Source organism: Nerophis ophidion, linkage group LG08, assembly GCF_033978795.1.
Source record: "Nerophis ophidion isolate RoL-2023_Sa linkage group LG08, RoL_Noph_v1.0, whole genome shotgun sequence".
Taxonomy (NCBI): Eukaryota; Metazoa; Chordata; class Actinopteri; order Syngnathiformes; family Syngnathidae; genus Nerophis; species Nerophis ophidion.
The window spans coordinates 51,828,458-51,846,350 of record NC_084618.1 but is presented as its reverse complement, the minus strand read 5'-3'; the positions used below and the strand labels follow the sequence as shown (position 1 = coordinate 51,846,350).

General features: G+C 38.0%; 1 protein-coding gene across 3 annotated transcripts in view; it reads left to right on the top strand.

Moving 5' to 3' along the window:
* Positions 1 to 559: 559 nt before the first annotated feature.
* The window catches only part of spata20 (spermatogenesis associated 20), a 73,169-nt gene continuing 55,835 nt past the window's right edge, over positions 560 to 17,893 (top strand). Inside the window, exons 1-10 of one of the 3 annotated variants that reach the window (XM_061908865.1) lie at positions 560 to 874; positions 3,299 to 3,427; positions 3,500 to 3,564; positions 8,209 to 8,363; positions 8,438 to 8,581; positions 8,648 to 8,849; positions 8,930 to 9,060; positions 9,179 to 9,283; positions 13,186 to 13,260; positions 17,536 to 17,748. In XM_061908865.1, coding sequence (XP_061764849.1) covers positions 684 to 874; positions 3,299 to 3,427; positions 3,500 to 3,564; positions 8,209 to 8,363; positions 8,438 to 8,581; positions 8,648 to 8,849; positions 8,930 to 9,060; positions 9,179 to 9,283; positions 13,186 to 13,260; positions 17,536 to 17,748 — 1,410 coding nt within the window. In that variant the 5' untranslated portion in view covers positions 560 to 683. Of the gene's footprint in view, positions 875 to 3,298; positions 3,428 to 3,489; positions 3,565 to 8,208; positions 8,364 to 8,437; positions 8,582 to 8,647; positions 8,850 to 8,929; positions 9,061 to 9,178; positions 9,284 to 13,185; positions 13,261 to 17,535; positions 17,749 to 17,893 lie in introns of all 3 variants that reach the window. The other 2 variants (XM_061908863.1, XM_061908864.1) reach the window with 2 other exon arrangements.

The window sequence follows — 17,893 nt, the reverse complement described above, 5'->3', positions numbered from 1 at the left end:
GACGACTTTTAGCCGTAACTGGTGCTGAGTTAATATTTCCTGACAGTCCGTGACGTCATGCGCACGCGTCACCATTCCGTGACGTTTTCAACAAGAAACTCCGCGGGAAATTTTAAATTGCAATTAAGTCAACTAAACCGGCCGTATTGGCATGTGTTGCAATGTTAATATTTCATCATTGATGTATAAACTATCAGACTGCGTGGTCGGTAGTAGTGGCCGGGTTTCAGTAGGCCTTTAAAACAAAAAATACATTTTTTACTTTCATCTTTTTCCATTTTTTATGCATTTTTGAAAAAGCTACAGGGAGCCACTAGGGCAACTCTAAAGTGCTCCATGCGGCTCAAGAGCCGCAGGTTGCAGACCCCCGCTCTTGGTAGATAGCGTTTTGAAGTAAAGTTCAAACTCTTTTTTTTTTAAAGGCACAAAAACAGGTTTCGTATTCAGAACCTTACATTTATGAATGTGAAAACTTAGCCAGTAGTATAATGGTTGCAAAGGTTTAAATTCATTTTCAGTCAACTTAACATGCAGTCAGGTGTTCGTTCAACGATGACGTCATTTATGTTGCGCGACACCACGTGTCCATTTACGGCATAACAAGGTCTCCCCTAATCCTGCCTGGAAGTTGGAGCACAACTAAACTAGTTTGTTGCCTCTTCAACCACACTTTGTGGCTTAGGATGCTCAGACTAGCATGGCGTCGCTCAGCGTCCATAAATAGCAGCTTGGTGTCTACTCCTCATGTCACGGCAGCCTTCTGGGACACGACCACTCTTCACAAAAGGAATTTAGGACATAATATCCGAGTTTTCCAACTGTTTCCTCTCCCACCAAGTTTGGCGTGTACGCAGCTGTCGACTCATTCTCTCAGGTAAAATAAGAGACTCGGCTAGGTTGCTAATGCTAACGGCAACGTACTTATTGATATGTGATTATGATGGCGCCGTCATCTCACCATTCATATTACTTAAATTAATACACTCGTTGGATATCCAAATACGGCGTCCAATCCAGCACAACCATGTTCTCTTCAAAACCTGAAAGTAATGATCTTGTTTAGCACAATGTTTGTATCGCTCATTGGTGACCTTAAACGTTGTTTACAATAACATACTGTTTTTTTACAGAAAAATAATGCGTAGTTTGAATTTGGCCTAATTAGGAGGAACCATCTGATGCTTCATAATCAATGTTCAGACACTTTAAGGAGGGTATTATTACTATTATTTGAAGAAAGATTGGCAAACATGTTATTTATCAACGGGAAAGACACATGTATCAACTGCAGTACAGTAGGTGACAGCTACGGAAACCGAAAAGCTTAAACTCTGAACGCAAACGCGTTTTCCCTCAAGCCCTTATGTAGTTATATTACTTAAGTACAATGACATTGTATTATATTACAATTACTATGTTAGCGTCAATCATGTCTGATTTAGGCAATGGATGGTTTGAAACATACATTTGACTAATGGGTACTCAAACTAAAAAGTAAACGTGTGGTTATTTTACAAACCCCGTTTCCATATGATTTGGAACGTTGTGTTAGATGTAAATATAAACGGAATACAATGATTTGCAAATCATTTTCAATCCATATTCAGTTGAATATGCTACAAAGACAAGATATTTGATGTTCAAACAGATAAACGTTTTTTTTTTTTTTGCAAATCATTAACTTTAGAATTTGATGCCAGCAACACGGGACAAAGAAGTTGGGAAAGGTGGCGATAAAGTTGAGGAATAATCATCAAACACTTATATGGAACATCCCACAGGTGTGCAGGCTGATTGGGAAAAGTTGTGTGCCATGATTGGGTATAAAAGCAGCTACCATGAAATGCTAAGTAATTCACAAACAAGGATGGGCTGAGGGTCACCACATTGTAAGCAAATTGTCGAACAGTTTTAGAAAAACATTTCTCAACGAGCTGTTGCAAGGAATTTAGGGATTTTACCATCTACGGTCCGTAAAATCCTCAAAAAGTTCAGAAAATCTGGAGAAATCACTGCACGTAAGCTATGATATTACGGACTTTTGATCCCTCAGGCGGTACTGCATCAAAAACTGACATCAGTGTGTAAAGAATATCACCATATGGGCTCAGGAACACTTCTTAAAACCACTGTCAGTTGGTTGCTACATCTGTAAGTGCAAGTTAAAACTCTACTATGCAAAGCCAAACCCATTTATCAACAATATCCTGGAACGCCGCCGGCTTGGCTGGGCCCGAGTTCACCTAAGATGGACTGATGCAAAGTGGAAAGGTGTTCTGTGGTCTGACGAGTCCACATTTCAAATTATATTTGGAAACAGAGGACGTGGTGTCCTCCAGAACAAAGAGGAAAATAACCATTCGGATTGTTATAGGCGCAAAGTTCAAAAGCCAGCATCTGTGATGGTATGGGGGTGTATTAGTGCCCAAGGCATGGGTAGCTTACACATCTGTGAAGGCACCATTAATGCTGAAAGGTCCATACAGGTTTTGGAGCATCATATGTTGTCATCCAAGCAACGTTATCATGGACGCCCCTACTTATTTCAGCAAGACAAGTGTTACAACAGCGTGGCTTCATAAAAAAACAGTGCGGGTACTTTCCAGTCCAGACCTGTCTCCCATCAAAAATGTGTAGCGGAATATGAAGCGTAAAATACGACAGCGGAGTCCCCGGACTGTTAAATGACTGAAGCTCTACATAAAACAGGAATGTGAAAGAATTCCACTTTCAAAGCTTCAACACTTAGATTCCTCAGTTCCCAAACGTTTATTGAGTGTTGTTAAAAGAAAAGGTGATGTAACACAGTGGTGAACATGCCCTTTCCCAACTACTTTGGCACGTGTTGCAGCCATGAAATTCTAAGTTAATTATTATTTGCAAAAAAAATAAAGTTTATGAGTTTGAACATCAAATATCTTGTCTTTGTATTGCATTCAATTGAATATGGGTTGAAAAGGATTTGCAAATCATTGTATTCCGTTTATATTTACATTTAACACAATTTCCCAACTCATATGGAAACAGGGTTTGTAAATGTTTGTCAATATGGGTTTGCCAGGACAGGCTCCAGCTCCAAATGGATGGATGGAAAAATGGATGGACGGATCTTGGCCTCCTCTGACATGTTAAACTTGAATTAAAGTTATTTTAAAAAATTATGTGCTCTAACAGAACTATCCATTCATCCATTTTCTACCGCTTGTCCCTTTTGGGGTAACGGGGGGTGCTGTCGCCTATCTCAGCTGCATTCGGGTGGTAGGAGTGCCAGAAATTGTGACAATGTTCTGCAATTTAGATCCTTTCCCTTTATGAGCATGGCATCAGGAGGCGAAGGGCTGCCGCCCACACCACCTCGACACACAAACAGGCTATCCAAAGAGAGGTCACCCTACCTTCTACAACATGCGCACAACCCAGTTGACTGGTGAGGACTATTTAACCACAAATAGGTCCACATTTCTGAAATGTTTCTGATATGGACTCAAGCTTGTTGCAGGTATCCATGGGGTCAGGAAGCCTTCAACAAGGCACGAAGTGAAGACAAACCAATATTTTTATCAGGTAAGAAATTAATTATTTAGCTATTATTATACTGGCGGGCTCTAAGTTTGGCTGCTGGGATATTGTGTAATTTTTGGTTGTATTATTTTCTCAAAACTATTATTACTTGTTAATTTACTGTTAATATCTGGTTACTTTCTATTGTTTCACAGATTTGGCTGATACTACAAATTTAAGTATCGATTAAATACCAAGTAGTTAGAAGGTTACCATTGATCATATCAATGCCGATACTAAAAACTTTTAAGATCATTGAGTGATTAAATTTTTTATCATATTCAATGTAATCATATTTATTAGTTATTATAATCAGCCAAAAACACAGGGTGTAGGTAGTCCAAGTTATAAACATAAACAAAAACTATTATTGTTCTCTGATTTAAGTAATTTGGTTTTTGCACTTCCACTTTCCTGAAATTGTAAACAATAACAAAAACGAACAAAAACATGGGATGATAAAACATATTGATCTAATCACTGTAGTATTGACCAAAAACTGATACTATACTTTGTATCTATAATTAGCAATAGATCATAAGTCATTTTTGTGAGGGCTGTCTCCGTAGAGTGATTTGCCCTGAAACCGGATTGAAAGGGTTCACAGAGATTGTTAGACGCTAAGTGTTCATTTAGCTTCGGTGCAACAACTTTTTGAAGGGTTTTCGAGATAAAGAGAAGGTGGGTAGTTTACCATGAGGTCAGGATCGAGGTTAGGTTAATGAGCAGAGGATGGATAACCGCTTTTTTGAAGTGAATTATATTTTTGTGATTATATTTTTATAGCACTTTTCTCTAGTGACTCAAAGCGCTTTTAAATAGTGAAACCCAATGTCTAAGTTACATATAAACCAGTGTGGGTGGCACTGGGAGCAAGTGGGTATAGTGTCTTGCCCAAGGACACAACAACAGTGACGAGGATGGCGGAAGCAGGAATCGAACCTGGAACCCTCAAGTTGCTGGCACGGCCACTCCTCCAACCAAGCAATACCGTCCCAGAATGCTAAGGGAACAGTGCCAGAGGAAAATTATACGTTTGTGTTATTTAGCATTGATGGTCCTAATATTACAAACAGTCCCTTGTTGGGTTAGTGATGCTACTGTACTGAACAAATATTTAGGATCGTTTTTATTGAGGTGGATGAGATTGGAGGAGTAATTAGCTTTAGCTAAAGTAAGCATGCGTTTATAAGTTATTAAACTATCACTCCGTGCTTGATGGAAAACCTCAAGTTTAGTTGCACGACATTTGCGTTCCAGCTTTCTACATGATAATTTATGAGTTGTAGTTTCTTCTGTAAACAAGAGGGTATGCTTTTTAGGGGCCTTTTTTAGCTTTAGCAGTGCTATACCATAAATAACTTAGTGCAGGGCATCTTTAAAGTTGTTAATGAGGTTATCGATAGAGCCCACATAATTTGGCAATGGCGCCTTTACCGAAGGCAGTAGGCCCAGAAAGAGTCATAGTTGTGACAGCATTAATGTTGCGACTGCTAAAGCAGTGGTTATTATTAGCTTGTTGACAATGAGTCTAAACTTCTAATTTTATATGGTAATGATCGGACATTACTTTAGTGTACAGGAGTATCAAAACTTTGGAGATGGTGACACCCCGGACAAAGACTAGCTCTTATCGTATTACCGCTGCGATGCGTAGGTTCATTTATTATTTGTGTAAGACTAAAGCTATCATTGATAGTCTGGAGCGCCACGCACAGAGGGTGTGACGGGGTATTCATATGAATATTAAAATCCCACATTATAATTATATTTTCTGCGGTCACGAGATCAGCGACAATCTCTAAAAATTCACCGATAAAATCTGTATAGGGCCCAAGGGGGCGGTATATCACAGCCAGATAGAGAGATAGCGATGTGACAGATCTAGTAAGCACCTCAAATCATTTATATTTATGACTTAGGTTAGCGTTAAGGTTAAGGTTTTAATTGTATATTAGTGCGACCCCTCCACCCCTTTTAAGAGGACGGGTATATGTGCATTCGTATACAGTCGTCAAAAGTTTACATTCACTTGAAAAGAACATAATGTCATGGCTGTCTTGAGTTTCCAATAATTTCTACAACTTATTTTTTTGGGATAGAGTGATTGGAGCACATACTTTCATACATTAACGAAGTTTGACTCTTTTATGAATTTATTATGGGTCTACTGAAAATGTCACCAAATCTGCTGGGTCAAAAGTATACATGCAACAATGTTAATATTTGGTTACATGTCCCTTGGAAGGTTTCACTGCAAATAAGGAGCTTTTGGTAGCCATCCACAAGCTTTTGGCAAGCTTCTGGTTGAATTTAGGACCACTCCTCTTGACAAAATTGGTGCAGTTCAGCTAGATTTGTTGGTTTTCTGACATGGACTAGTTTCTTCAGCATTGTCCACATGTTCATAATGGGGTTTAAGTCAGGACTTTGGTAAGGCCATTCTAAAACCTTAATTCTAGCCTAATTTAACCATCCCATTACTGCTTTTGACATGTGTTTGGGGTCATTGTCCTGTTGGAACACCCAACTGCGTCAAAGACCCAAACTCCGGGCTGATGATTTTAGGTTGTCCTGAAGAATTTGGAGGTAATTCTCCTTTTTCATTGTTCCATTTACTCTCTGTAAAACACCAGTTCCATTGGCAGCAAAACAGGAAAAGAGCATAATACTACCACCACCATGCTTGACGATAGGATGGTGTTCTCACTTTTCTCCTTCAAACATATTGCTGGGTATTGTGGCGAAACAGCAAATTTTTTTTTTGATCTGACCACAGAACTTTCCTCCAGAAGGTCTTATCTTTGTCAATGTGATCAGCAGCAAACTTTAAACAAGCCCTAAGGTGTCGCTTCTGGAGCAAAAGCTTCCTTCTTGCATGGTAGCCTCTCAGTCCATGACGATGCAAAACACGCTTGACTGTGGACACTGACACCTGTGTTCCAGCAGATTCCAATTCATTGCAGACCTGCTTTTTGGTAGTTTTCGGTTGACTCTTGATCATCCTGACCAATTTTCTCTCAGCCGCAGGTGATAGCTTGCGTTTTTCTTCCTGATAGTGGCAGTGACAAAACTGTGCCATGCACTTTATACTTACAAACAATTGTCTGCACAGTTGCTCTTGGGGCTTTAAGCTGCTTTGAAATGGCTCCAGGTGACTTTCCTGACCTGTTCAAGTCAATGATTAGTTTTTTCTGATCTGTGCTGAGTTCCTTGGACTTTCCCATTGTTTGTAACCGATTCTGATGTCTTCATCACATGAGCCCTATTTAAATGGGCTCAGAGAAGTCAACAGGTGTCGTCAATCATAATCACTCACATGAAGTTAAGAGGCCATGCCATGAAGCTCATTTGATTGGCGTTTAACTTCTCTATATAACCAAAATTGATAATGTATCTTGCTGTATGTATACTTTTGACCCAGCAGATTTGGTCACACTTTCAGTAGACACATAATAAATTCATAAAAGAACCAAACTTCAAAGGCAATTACACTGTTTAATAAAGAGGGTGTGTGAAGCGCAATATGGAGGTATTTGGGCTTCAAAACTATCGATCAAGGTAAAGCTTTTCTTCGCCAAATATGGCAAGACCACATGGGCTTCAAACTTAGGTAAACATTTAAATAACAATAATCCAGACCTGCAATAGTTTTTAAGGGTAATGTAGTTAACTACCTCTCCTGCTATGCACATACAGATATGTAGACACGCACACAGCTGCTTGGCTTAATGCCAAATATTAATGGAGTCCAAACCGACCCACATAGTGCAAATCAATTCAAGTAAAATGACTGCATTTTGTTACAAATTGCTATAATCTGTGTTTTACCTGCTACAGGTTTTTTCTGTGTACTTTTAGTTATAGTATTGATTTGAGTGTTTACTAATTATTTTATTTGTCTTAAAGCACAGACCAAGAGTGGCAACAATAGTCATGAAGCATTTAATAAATTGTTAATCAACTATGGCATTCTAATTCAACTTAATCCTAGATTATGGCAGGCTATATGTAATATACAGAATTGTTTTTCTTCGATTGCATCAAGAACAGCCCAATGTGTTTAATGCCTTTTATGTTCATGTTATGTTCATTTTCTGACAATTGTTCTTTGAGTGCAATAAGGAACCATATTTTTCATGTATTATAATATTTTTTATTAAAATACATTTTTTGTTGTCCCCTTTATTTTGAAAAGCATCAAGTTTTGGTACCGGTATTGGGAGAACACTAATTGGCGCTATTTCATAATTTGTCATTTTAAGCACGATAATCAGTTAATTGATCATTATTGCTGTTAATTTTGTGGAATTGAGGCACAAGTGGTAGAAAAAGACAGATGGATGATTTGTTTAATAGTGTAGAGGTAATGAGAAGAGAATTCACTACTTTGTTCAAACCAGCAGTGCCGCTGCTGCTTCAGTCTAAACTAGTTTGCGGTCTCAAAAATGTTAAATGTCCAAAAAGTGTTAAATGCATTGGGCAGTAGGCGTTCCAAGAACTGCCATTTAAAATATACATTTGTAGAAATAATTGATCTATAGCTTGTTAACTTTCACCTTAATTAATAAAGAACATTTAGTCAATTGTCCATTTATTCATACAGGTTGTCACTGACCTGTTGTTATTCTGATCTTTGACCTTTAGTGGGCTACTCAACATGCCACTGGTGCCATGTTATGGAGCGGGAATCTTTCGAGGACGAGGACATTGGCAAAATCCTCAATGACAACTTTGTCTGTATTAAAGTAGACCGAGAAGAGAGACCAGATGTTGACAAGGTGTACATGACCTTCGTACAGGTACTTTGTACATCTTTGTGGATGCATCTCTGCAAGACATTTGTTATAGTTTGTGGGTTTTCTAATGTTTCCAGGCAACAAGTGGAGGTGGAGGGTGGCCCATGAGTGTTTGGTTAACTCCTAATCTGCGTCCTTTCCTCGGAGGCACCTACTTTCCACCCAGAGACCGTGGAAGCAGACCTGGCTTTAAGACAATCCTCACCAGAATCATGGAACAGGTACAAAGGTGTAGCTCATGGTAGTACTGTCACTTTAGATTACTGCTGTTGTTCTGGTTTGCTCAGTGGCAGAATTATCGTTCGAACCTGGAGTCCAGTGGGGACAGGATCCTTGAAGCTCTGAAAAAAGGCACAACTGTGGCTGCAAAAGCAGGTGACAGTCCTCCCTTGGCCCCTGATGTGGCTTACCGCTGCTTCCAGCAGCTAGCTGGCTCTTATGAAGAAGAGTATGGAGGCTTCAGAGATGCTCCCAAGTTCCCAACGCCAGGTAGGAATAACCGCAGCAACCCCTAGGGGTCTCCTCTCCTTATTTCCTCCTCATTGTTTTTCTGTTATTCCCTCCTTCAGTGAACCTGATGTTCCTCATGTCTTACTGGTCTGTGAATCGCTCTACCTCAGAGGGTGTCGAGGCGCTCCAGATGGCAATGCATACACTTCGCATGATGGCGCTGGGTGGCATCCATGACCATGTTGCACAGGTGTATTCTGCATCACAAACACGCAACTTCCGTTTTATCTCTGCATCATCAGTAGCAACACAGATTCAATATATTACAATCCACAATGATCACAATTTTTTCACTCGCTCTGTTTCAGGGTTTTCATCGTTACTCCACAGATTCTTCTTGGCACGTTCCCCACTTTGAAAAGATGTTGTATGACCAGGCCCAACTAGCTGTCGCGTACATAACTGCTTTCCAGGTGTGTATTTTTGTGAGACTGTTTCCCCTGTTTGATTGTGTTTCCTCTTCATGCAACTGACGGTAAAACTTTTATTAGCTTTCTTTCTTTAGCTACAGCCTCAAAATATTACATAAACATATTTTGAATGAGGTTTCATGAGATTCATTGATAGGTAAATCACTAGATGAGTATATATATATATATATATATATATATATATATATATATATATATATATATATATATATATATATATATATATATATATATACATATATATATATATATATATATATATATATATATATATATATATATATATATATATATATATATATATATATATATATATATATATATATATATATATATATATATATATATATATATATATATATACACACACAGCCGTGGCAGTGACGTGCAGTCAGGTGAGGCAGGGCCTCACGTGCCATCATGGAAAGAAAAAAAATGTAAATAGAAAAAAAAATATTTAAATTGTTATATGTATCCAGTGATTATACTTTATAAAGTTATTTTCCATTTAACTTCACCAGTTTTAGATAATTTTTATTCAAAATCGCTGAATTTTCACATTTGCCGTTCAAATACTGAGAAGAGACTTGTAGTGAGTCACAGCCAGTTGAGCCTCCCAGTGGATTGCGCAATGACTCGGCTAACTGAAGGAACTCTCCTGACGGAATAAATAAAGTACTATCGATCTAACTGCTGGCTGCTGTGTAGTGAGACGGTATTGCTATATGAATTATATTATACATTTCCATAGTTTAGTTAGCTGAGGTATATAATGTACAGTGTATTTTGTCAACAACTGTATGTGTGTAGAGTATTTCTTGTGCTGGGCAATCATAAAACGGCTGCGAAGACGCATCGTGTGAGGCACCTGTTCTCCCGCCTCCTGGTGGTAGAGGGCGCTAGTGATCCCAGAGATCATTCTTGCGAATACTAGGCTGCAGAAGAAGTGACAACAAGCTTCAGTTAGCAAGTCAAGTGCAGCGGCAGCGATCGTTTATTTTGTCATCTTTTAGCATGGATAAATCCATATTTAAAATAAAACAGTTTTCTCAACTGGACTTTCAATCGAAGCCGGACGTAATAATTAAACGAAGATCAACGCCGGAGCTAAAAGGTTTGCTTCAGACAGTGATCTCCATCAAGACAGAGAGACTTTTAAAACTGAAGAACGATATGGGAAACTTCTATAAACAAGTTATCAATGTTTTTGTTCAGAAGGAGCGGCGCATTGACTTCATTTATAAGTGAAGGTAAGGCCATAATAACGTTTTTTTAATTAAATGTGCTTTTTTGTATGCTACAGTTTGTATGTATAAAGAATGCTGGTATGAGCTTTTAAACATAACCTTTTAACTGCTGCCAATCAAATGGTGAATAAGATACTCTTTAGGGTTCATATGTTTGTAAATCTGACTGTGATGAAGTGAGTGCCTCACCAGCCATGAACCTCACCGCACGTCACTGAGCCGTTGTCAAAAATTTACATACACTTGTAAAGAACATAATGTCATGGCTGTCCTGAGTTTGTATGTGTAAAGAATGCTGGTATGAGCTTTTAAACATAACCTTTTAACTGCTGCCAATCAAATGGTGAATAAGATACTCTTTAGGGTTCATATGTTTGTAAATCTGATTGTGATGAAGTCAGTGCCTCACCAGCCATGAACCTCACCGCACGTCACTGAGCCGTTGTCAAAAGTTTACATACACTTGTAAAGAACATAATGTCATGGCTGTCCTGAGTTTCCAATAATTTCTACAACTCTTATTTTTTTGTCATAGAGTGATTGGAGTACATACTTGTTGGTCCCAAAAAACATTCATGAAAATTGGTTCTTTTATGAATTTATTATGGGTCTAAATGATGGCTACCAAAAGTGCCTTATTGCAGTGAAACTCGCCAAGGGACATGTAACCAAATATTAACATCGCTGTATGTATGCTTTTGTCCCAGCAGATTTGGTCACATTTTCAGTAGACTTATAATAAATTCATAAAAAAACTAAACTTCATGAATGTTTTTTTCCACCAATGACCTCATTCTGAAAAGTCAAAGTATGCATGGCCATTTATATTTAAAAAAATATCCATCCACCCATTTTCTACCGCTTATTCCCTTTTGGGGTTTCGGGGGGCGCTGGTGCCTATCTCAACTACAATTGGGCGGAAGGCGGTTTCCACCCTGGACAAGTCGCCAGACATACATAATTAAATACTAACCTTAGTGTCATCTTTGCTTTATAGGTGACATAGTATAGTAATATTATTAGTATCAAAAAGTCATCTTTTTTTTTGTCCAGTTTTACTGTTGTTTTTATTGCTGACAATATGCTGCGGGACAACAAAACTTAAGCTAAGGGCCCCAAATTGCAACCGGAAGGCACTTTGGACACCCATGATCAACATACATATACATGTATAGAAATCGAATTTTAATAAATTATGTTATAGCTCTGTATACTATTATCTTGTTTACTATTACCAGCTGATAGCATTGGGAAGTAGAATATGACAGAAAACATCACTGAAGTCTTATGCCCTAAACCCACCAGATGGTGACAAAGACGAGTCAATGAATTCAAGGTACACTGATAGTCTTTGAATATTCTTGAGCTTCTACATTATACTGTGGCTGTTCAGTGGGCAACAAAGTAATATTTTTTTCTCAGCAATATTAAAATGTTTGAACATTTAAATTTCATCAAAACAGAAGATACTGTAAAGGGGTCATATGTTTTTTTGTCTACATTTACAACACTTCCTTGTGGTCTACATAACATGTAATGGTGGTTTTTTTTTTTTGTCAAAATTTAGCAAACATTATGTTTTACAGAGCATTTTTAGGCTGCTCTCTGATCATCTCTTCAGGATACCACATTTGTTGGCAGTTTTATTTACGTGGCTCCACTTCGACTGCGTCTTTTCCCCGCCATTTATGTTGTAGTTTATAGCGCTTCCATATTGAGTCTACTGACCGATATAAGTTATAACTATAAGTTAATTTGTATTATAAATGGCCACAGCAGAGGGTTCATGTGCATGTACAAGCCAATTTGCCCCTAAACAAGTACAAAAAAAGAAGGAGCTTACTGACTACCGTGTCAGTGATCTTAGGTGTTACACAAATAAGAATGCTGGACTCGCGCAAAGATATTGAGGTAAAAATACACTATATATGGATATATCCGCTGACGTCACAAATGTGAGGTAAATTCCAAACAGATCATTTAGAGGAAGTATGAAAGAAGACATGATTGTTTTATACTTTGTATACAGTATATCTGCGCAATGTTTCCATGATTTGATTTCAAATTTTTGAGACTTATATAGATTCCAAATACACAAAAACAGGTACCAATAGGTAAGACGATTTGGCTTGGGTTATAGGTCCCCTTTAAGTTAAAAGTTAATTTGTTCCACATGCTCAAGTAGAATACCATAAACCCTAGTGTCATTCATTTATCATGTTCATTTATTATTAGATAATCGGGTATTTTTTTATCATCTAGTCTGCTGTTATGTATTCATTAAACAGTGTTTCTGTGTGTTTCTCCTTAGAGAGAGGCCCACAAAACCCGCGCCCTAGAGCATTGAACAATAAAATTATAACGCTATAGCTTGTAATTCAACGTTGAGCCTATGCGGGCTTGGCCTCCTTTTCAGAGGGGGCAGCCATTAAAAAGAAAAAGTTAATTAGGGCACACATATGCGGGTTAGCTCATACTGTATGTGAACAGACACATACATGCCTTTTATATAATTAGTCTATAAGCACCACCTCAGTGTTCATACTGCATATAAATCACCTGACAGCACCTTGAAGGTCATGTTCATGTTGAATATGGCTGTAAAGCAGGTGTATGCTATGTTTTCTTTTTCCCCAGGTATCAGGTGAGCAGTTTTTTGCAGATGTGGCCAAAGACATACTGCTTTATGTCTCCAGAGACCTCAGTGACCAGGTGAGTAATCTTCTGCCTTGTTAGTTTTTTTGGTTTGTCTGAGTGCATGCTTTGTATCAGAGAAAAGGGATGGTTCTCTTAAATTACTCCACTTGAAGCTTAATCTACTTTATAATGTTAATTTTTGCTGCATTAATTATTTTTCTCCCTCTTTTGCATGATTTTTGAAGTTGATCACATTTAGTCATAGCCTGCTCACTTTGGGCGGTATTCTCTCATATGCTTAAGTGACTTTCAACTTCAGAATGTCACTGCGCAACTTCATCAAAGAAATGTACTTAGGTGGAGTGATCCTTAAATATGGGCGTTTATGTCTATAAGTTAATTGGCCTTCTGTGAATTCTCCCATCGACTTTAGTGATTTTGCCTATACACGCTTGTGAGGTTGCAATAAGTCCAGCGACCCTGGGAGGTGAAAAATTATATTGCACGTAAAGTGTCGATTCCGCTAAACACCACGAGCAATAAAATGATGAGAGACTTCCAGAACACTATCAAGTCTATTCTGACCCTTTCAACTGGGACACCTGCAATTTGAGATGATGATAAAAGGACCACAATGAATCATCCATCCATCCGTCCATTTTCTACCGCTTATTCCCTTTGGGGTCACGGGGGGCGCTGGTGCCTAGCTCAGCTACAATCGGGCGGAAGGCGGGGTACACTCTGGACAAGTCGCCAACTCATCGCAGCGTTTTTTTGTTTTGTTTTGTTTTTTTTCTCGGTTCTCTCATTAAATCTCATTTGGAAAAAATAATAACAAACAGGTTGATCAGCATTAACTTTGTTTAGTATAGAAGAAAAATGGATGTACACACTCTACATTGAGATCTTAAGAGGTCGACAACCTCCATGGAATGTCACGGGCCAGGACTCGGGTTCCCCAGGAAAAAAAAGTCCAATAAAATTGTGCAATTCTGCAACCTCAGCTGTACACATTAACCATTATTTTGCAGAAAAATAAGCAATCTGTTTTTTTCAGGAAGGATATGAGATTTTTCTGTTTCTCATGTATTGCATTGGTTAGTTCCTCTGTTATTTTAATTAATGCCATCGATGTGGAAATGTTAGCTCTGTATCTGTATTGGCTCTTGACAAGTGTTCCACTTTTATTAATGAATGTGTCCAATCTGTTGCTGAATAATTTTTCAATGATTTTAGAAAATTGTGAAAGTAAAGAAACAGGTATTTAATTAGAAAATTGGTGTTTGTCTCCAGTCTTACAAAACGCAACAGCTTTTGACAATATAGTTTACATATGAAATGTCCATTTCCATTTATTACAAGTAATAAGAAAACGTAAATGCCTTTCTTCCCTATCAAAGAGGAAATTAGTAAGTTTGGCGTCAGATGAAAAGATCTTCTCCGCCTTCAATCGTTTCCATCTTTCAAAGGTATCCCGGATACAAATCCTCATTTTGTTCCTGGTTTTGTCATGAGTAAATTGAGAATAGTAATGGCCTTTCAGATTTAATAAGGTCTGACAACTTTACATCTTTGTTAAGCTCCTGCTAAACAAAGGTGATGGTGTGTAACTGGCAACCTTGATGTGAAACACTCAGACTTTAATTGGTCAAACGTTATAGGGCGGGGTATCGAAATTAAAACAATAACAAGATTTCGGGGCTTTAAATCTAATTTTGAAATGAGCATATCCCGGCTGAACCTCGGCTATCAGTTATAGAGGTATTGGAAAATAACATGATTTATTAATGCCTTTTGACATATCAGGGCCGTTTAATGATGACTACATGAAATTGTTACATGTGGCACCTTTAACATGGCAACATTGTCCCCTTTGAAGTCATGCCAGCTTTTGCAGCAGAGGATACAAAAAATTGCTCATGCTACACCCAGTGGACACTTTTAGAACAGCAGTTTCTTTCTTTTTAAAAATCTTTGCTCATTTTTATATGGAGCAAACTCCTCTCTTGGGCTGGATAAACCTGTTCAGGCCTGCTGGCTGTATGTTTGACACCCCTGCGCTAAAGGCTCTGAAATGTCTTCAATAACTTTTAATGGCTTTCATGTATATTTTGTGATAGTAAGCAATCGGTTTTTTAAGGAAGGATATGAGATTTTTCTGACTAATTTTGGTGTCTCCATTAATTGATATACACATATAGCCTATTGTTTGCAGACTATTGGCAAGTGATGTACCAAAAACTCGATCACTGAAAAAACCTTTTGATTAATTGAAATCGAGCTGCGGATGTAAACATGTTAACATGTCTGCGATGTTGACATAATTTTAATATATCCCAGACATACCCGCGGACAGCCATCTACAAAGGGTGCAAATATTAAAAAGACAGTGGCGTTTTTTAAGGAGAGAAAGTCCAACTGGAGCAACAGCGCTTATCAAGTGTTCTTTAAAATGTTTGTCATTTGACAAAAATGCTCCTCTTCTTTTAATTTCCTAATTCTTTAAGAGGAAAAAAAGTTGTTCTCTGTACATTTAAAAAATTTACCGAAGCAGAAGAAAAACTGAGATGTACGGACCGTACCGTGGATTACCTGTACCCACTGCAGTGCTTTGTAGTCTGCAACACAATATTATTAGTATGTTGTGATCAGATTTTCCCTAAATTAAATTTTCTCTGTGTCATGCAGCTATGATTTATAACGTAAAAGGAGGTGCTCGAGAAGTTTTAATGCAAATTAGGTTTAAATTTTCAAATATCAGCTACATTGATCAAATAACTGACGATGATTAGAAAAAAAGACGGTAACAGTGCATAGTGTAATAGGCATGTTCATCTTGAGTTATTGAGAGCAGTGCAACCTGCAGCTCGTTGTTTAGCTTCCTCATTCTGCTGGCAAAGCACTTAAAAGATCTTCAAATTCCACAAGGAGTTTCATCCGAGAGGTGCGACCTGACAAATATTCTCTCAGACTTTTGAATTTCTCTAAGAGTCATCAGCCTTTTTTTTTTACCTCTGTTGATGAATGTGTTGGCAAAAATAGGCCACAAAATGAAATCCCACCTGCTGTAATCATTAGATTCTCTAATGATTTAATTACTTGCGAATTATTAAATACACAACAAGCAAATAATTTTTTGGTTGTATTTTGGTACTGTGTTACAATGATATGTGTGTTCATTATGTTTGTAATGATTATCATCAGTGGACGAAAAGTACAAGTACAGGCAAACTAGTACACTGAATACTACCTATCTCAAATGATAACATGAATACAAGAGAAATTAAAGTTGTTCCCCGTTACAAATGTCATACCCCACCCTACTTGTATAAAACGTTTAGAACGTGCGTCAATATTCCACCACTCCTGGCTCCGACTGCTTGTCCTTACGCTCTTTGGAGCAGATGTCGATGCATATGCCCCTCGAACTGCAAGAGACACAAAATCCTTGCCTTCTTCCTTCTTAATCTCCTACGCCAAATAATTTGGTTAAAGAAAAAGTTAAATCCTCGAAATTGCCACAAATGCACTTGGATTGAGACTTATGAGAATTGGGGCCGTGTTTACGTCAACGCGTGTGACGTCATGATCTAATTTGCGAATGCGAGTTAGTTCAGAAAACCATTCCGTTCACATTAGAATTCAAATATTTTTTGTAACGTGAACGACTACATAAAAAGATCTGATTTAATAAAATATCTGATGTAGGCATCTTATCTTGCAGTGTAAAATGTAATTTTCGTGTGACTTCAAGGGTGTTCGACTTGAGTGGTTCTACTGTATTGTACTGATTACATTTAAGCATTTTCTCTACATCTTCTCACAATTTATTCGTCATGTAACAGGAGCTGCAGCTATCGATTATTCTAGTAATCGAGTGATCTATCGATTAGTTTTAATTGTCAGATAAAACACACTTTACATCTTCATTGAATGTTTTAGAGAAAATAGTTGACTCTTATAACCATTTTTCTGTCTGCCATAATCTATATTATTTGCTAATAATAAATTCACATTATCAGCATTAAAATTTCACTTTTGACGTGTGCATGAATTAATAAAAACTCTCCACTGTTCGCCGTCAACACAGATCATACACACCACCACTGTTATGTGCGTTCTATTGCAGCAGCCGTGTGGAAACCACATCCATATATTCAAAGTGCCGGGCTCTCCATGCAGTCCGGATTTTTTATATATTTTTGTTTTTATTAGATTCGTCAAACAATTAACCAAAACAATATAATTTAAATCAAAGCTATTTTTCCCAAATTAAATTAATCGACTGATTGTTTTAGCCCTAATATAAAATTAACTATGACGTCTGACTATCTCCGCATTTGCCGTCAGTCTGGAGGCTTCTACAGTGCAGAGGATGCTGACTCTATCCCATCATCAGGGGGCTCGGAAAAGCGTGAGGGGGCTTTTTGCGTCTGGACGGCCTCAGATATCCGGCAATTGCTGTCAGATGTTGTGGAGGGTGCCACTGGTTCTGCAACGGTGGGCGATATTGTCATGCACCATTATGGGGTGAAGGAGCTTGGCAATGTTGCCCTGGATCAGGTGAGCCATGAACTCAAGTTATTTATGTTCAACCACTTTTTGGTAGGGGGGTTGAAACTGAAGTGGACTGCAGCAGTCAGGTAGATGGTAGTAGGATACATCCCAACATCTGCAGTCTGTAAGAGTTCATATCTGTGTTTTTCAG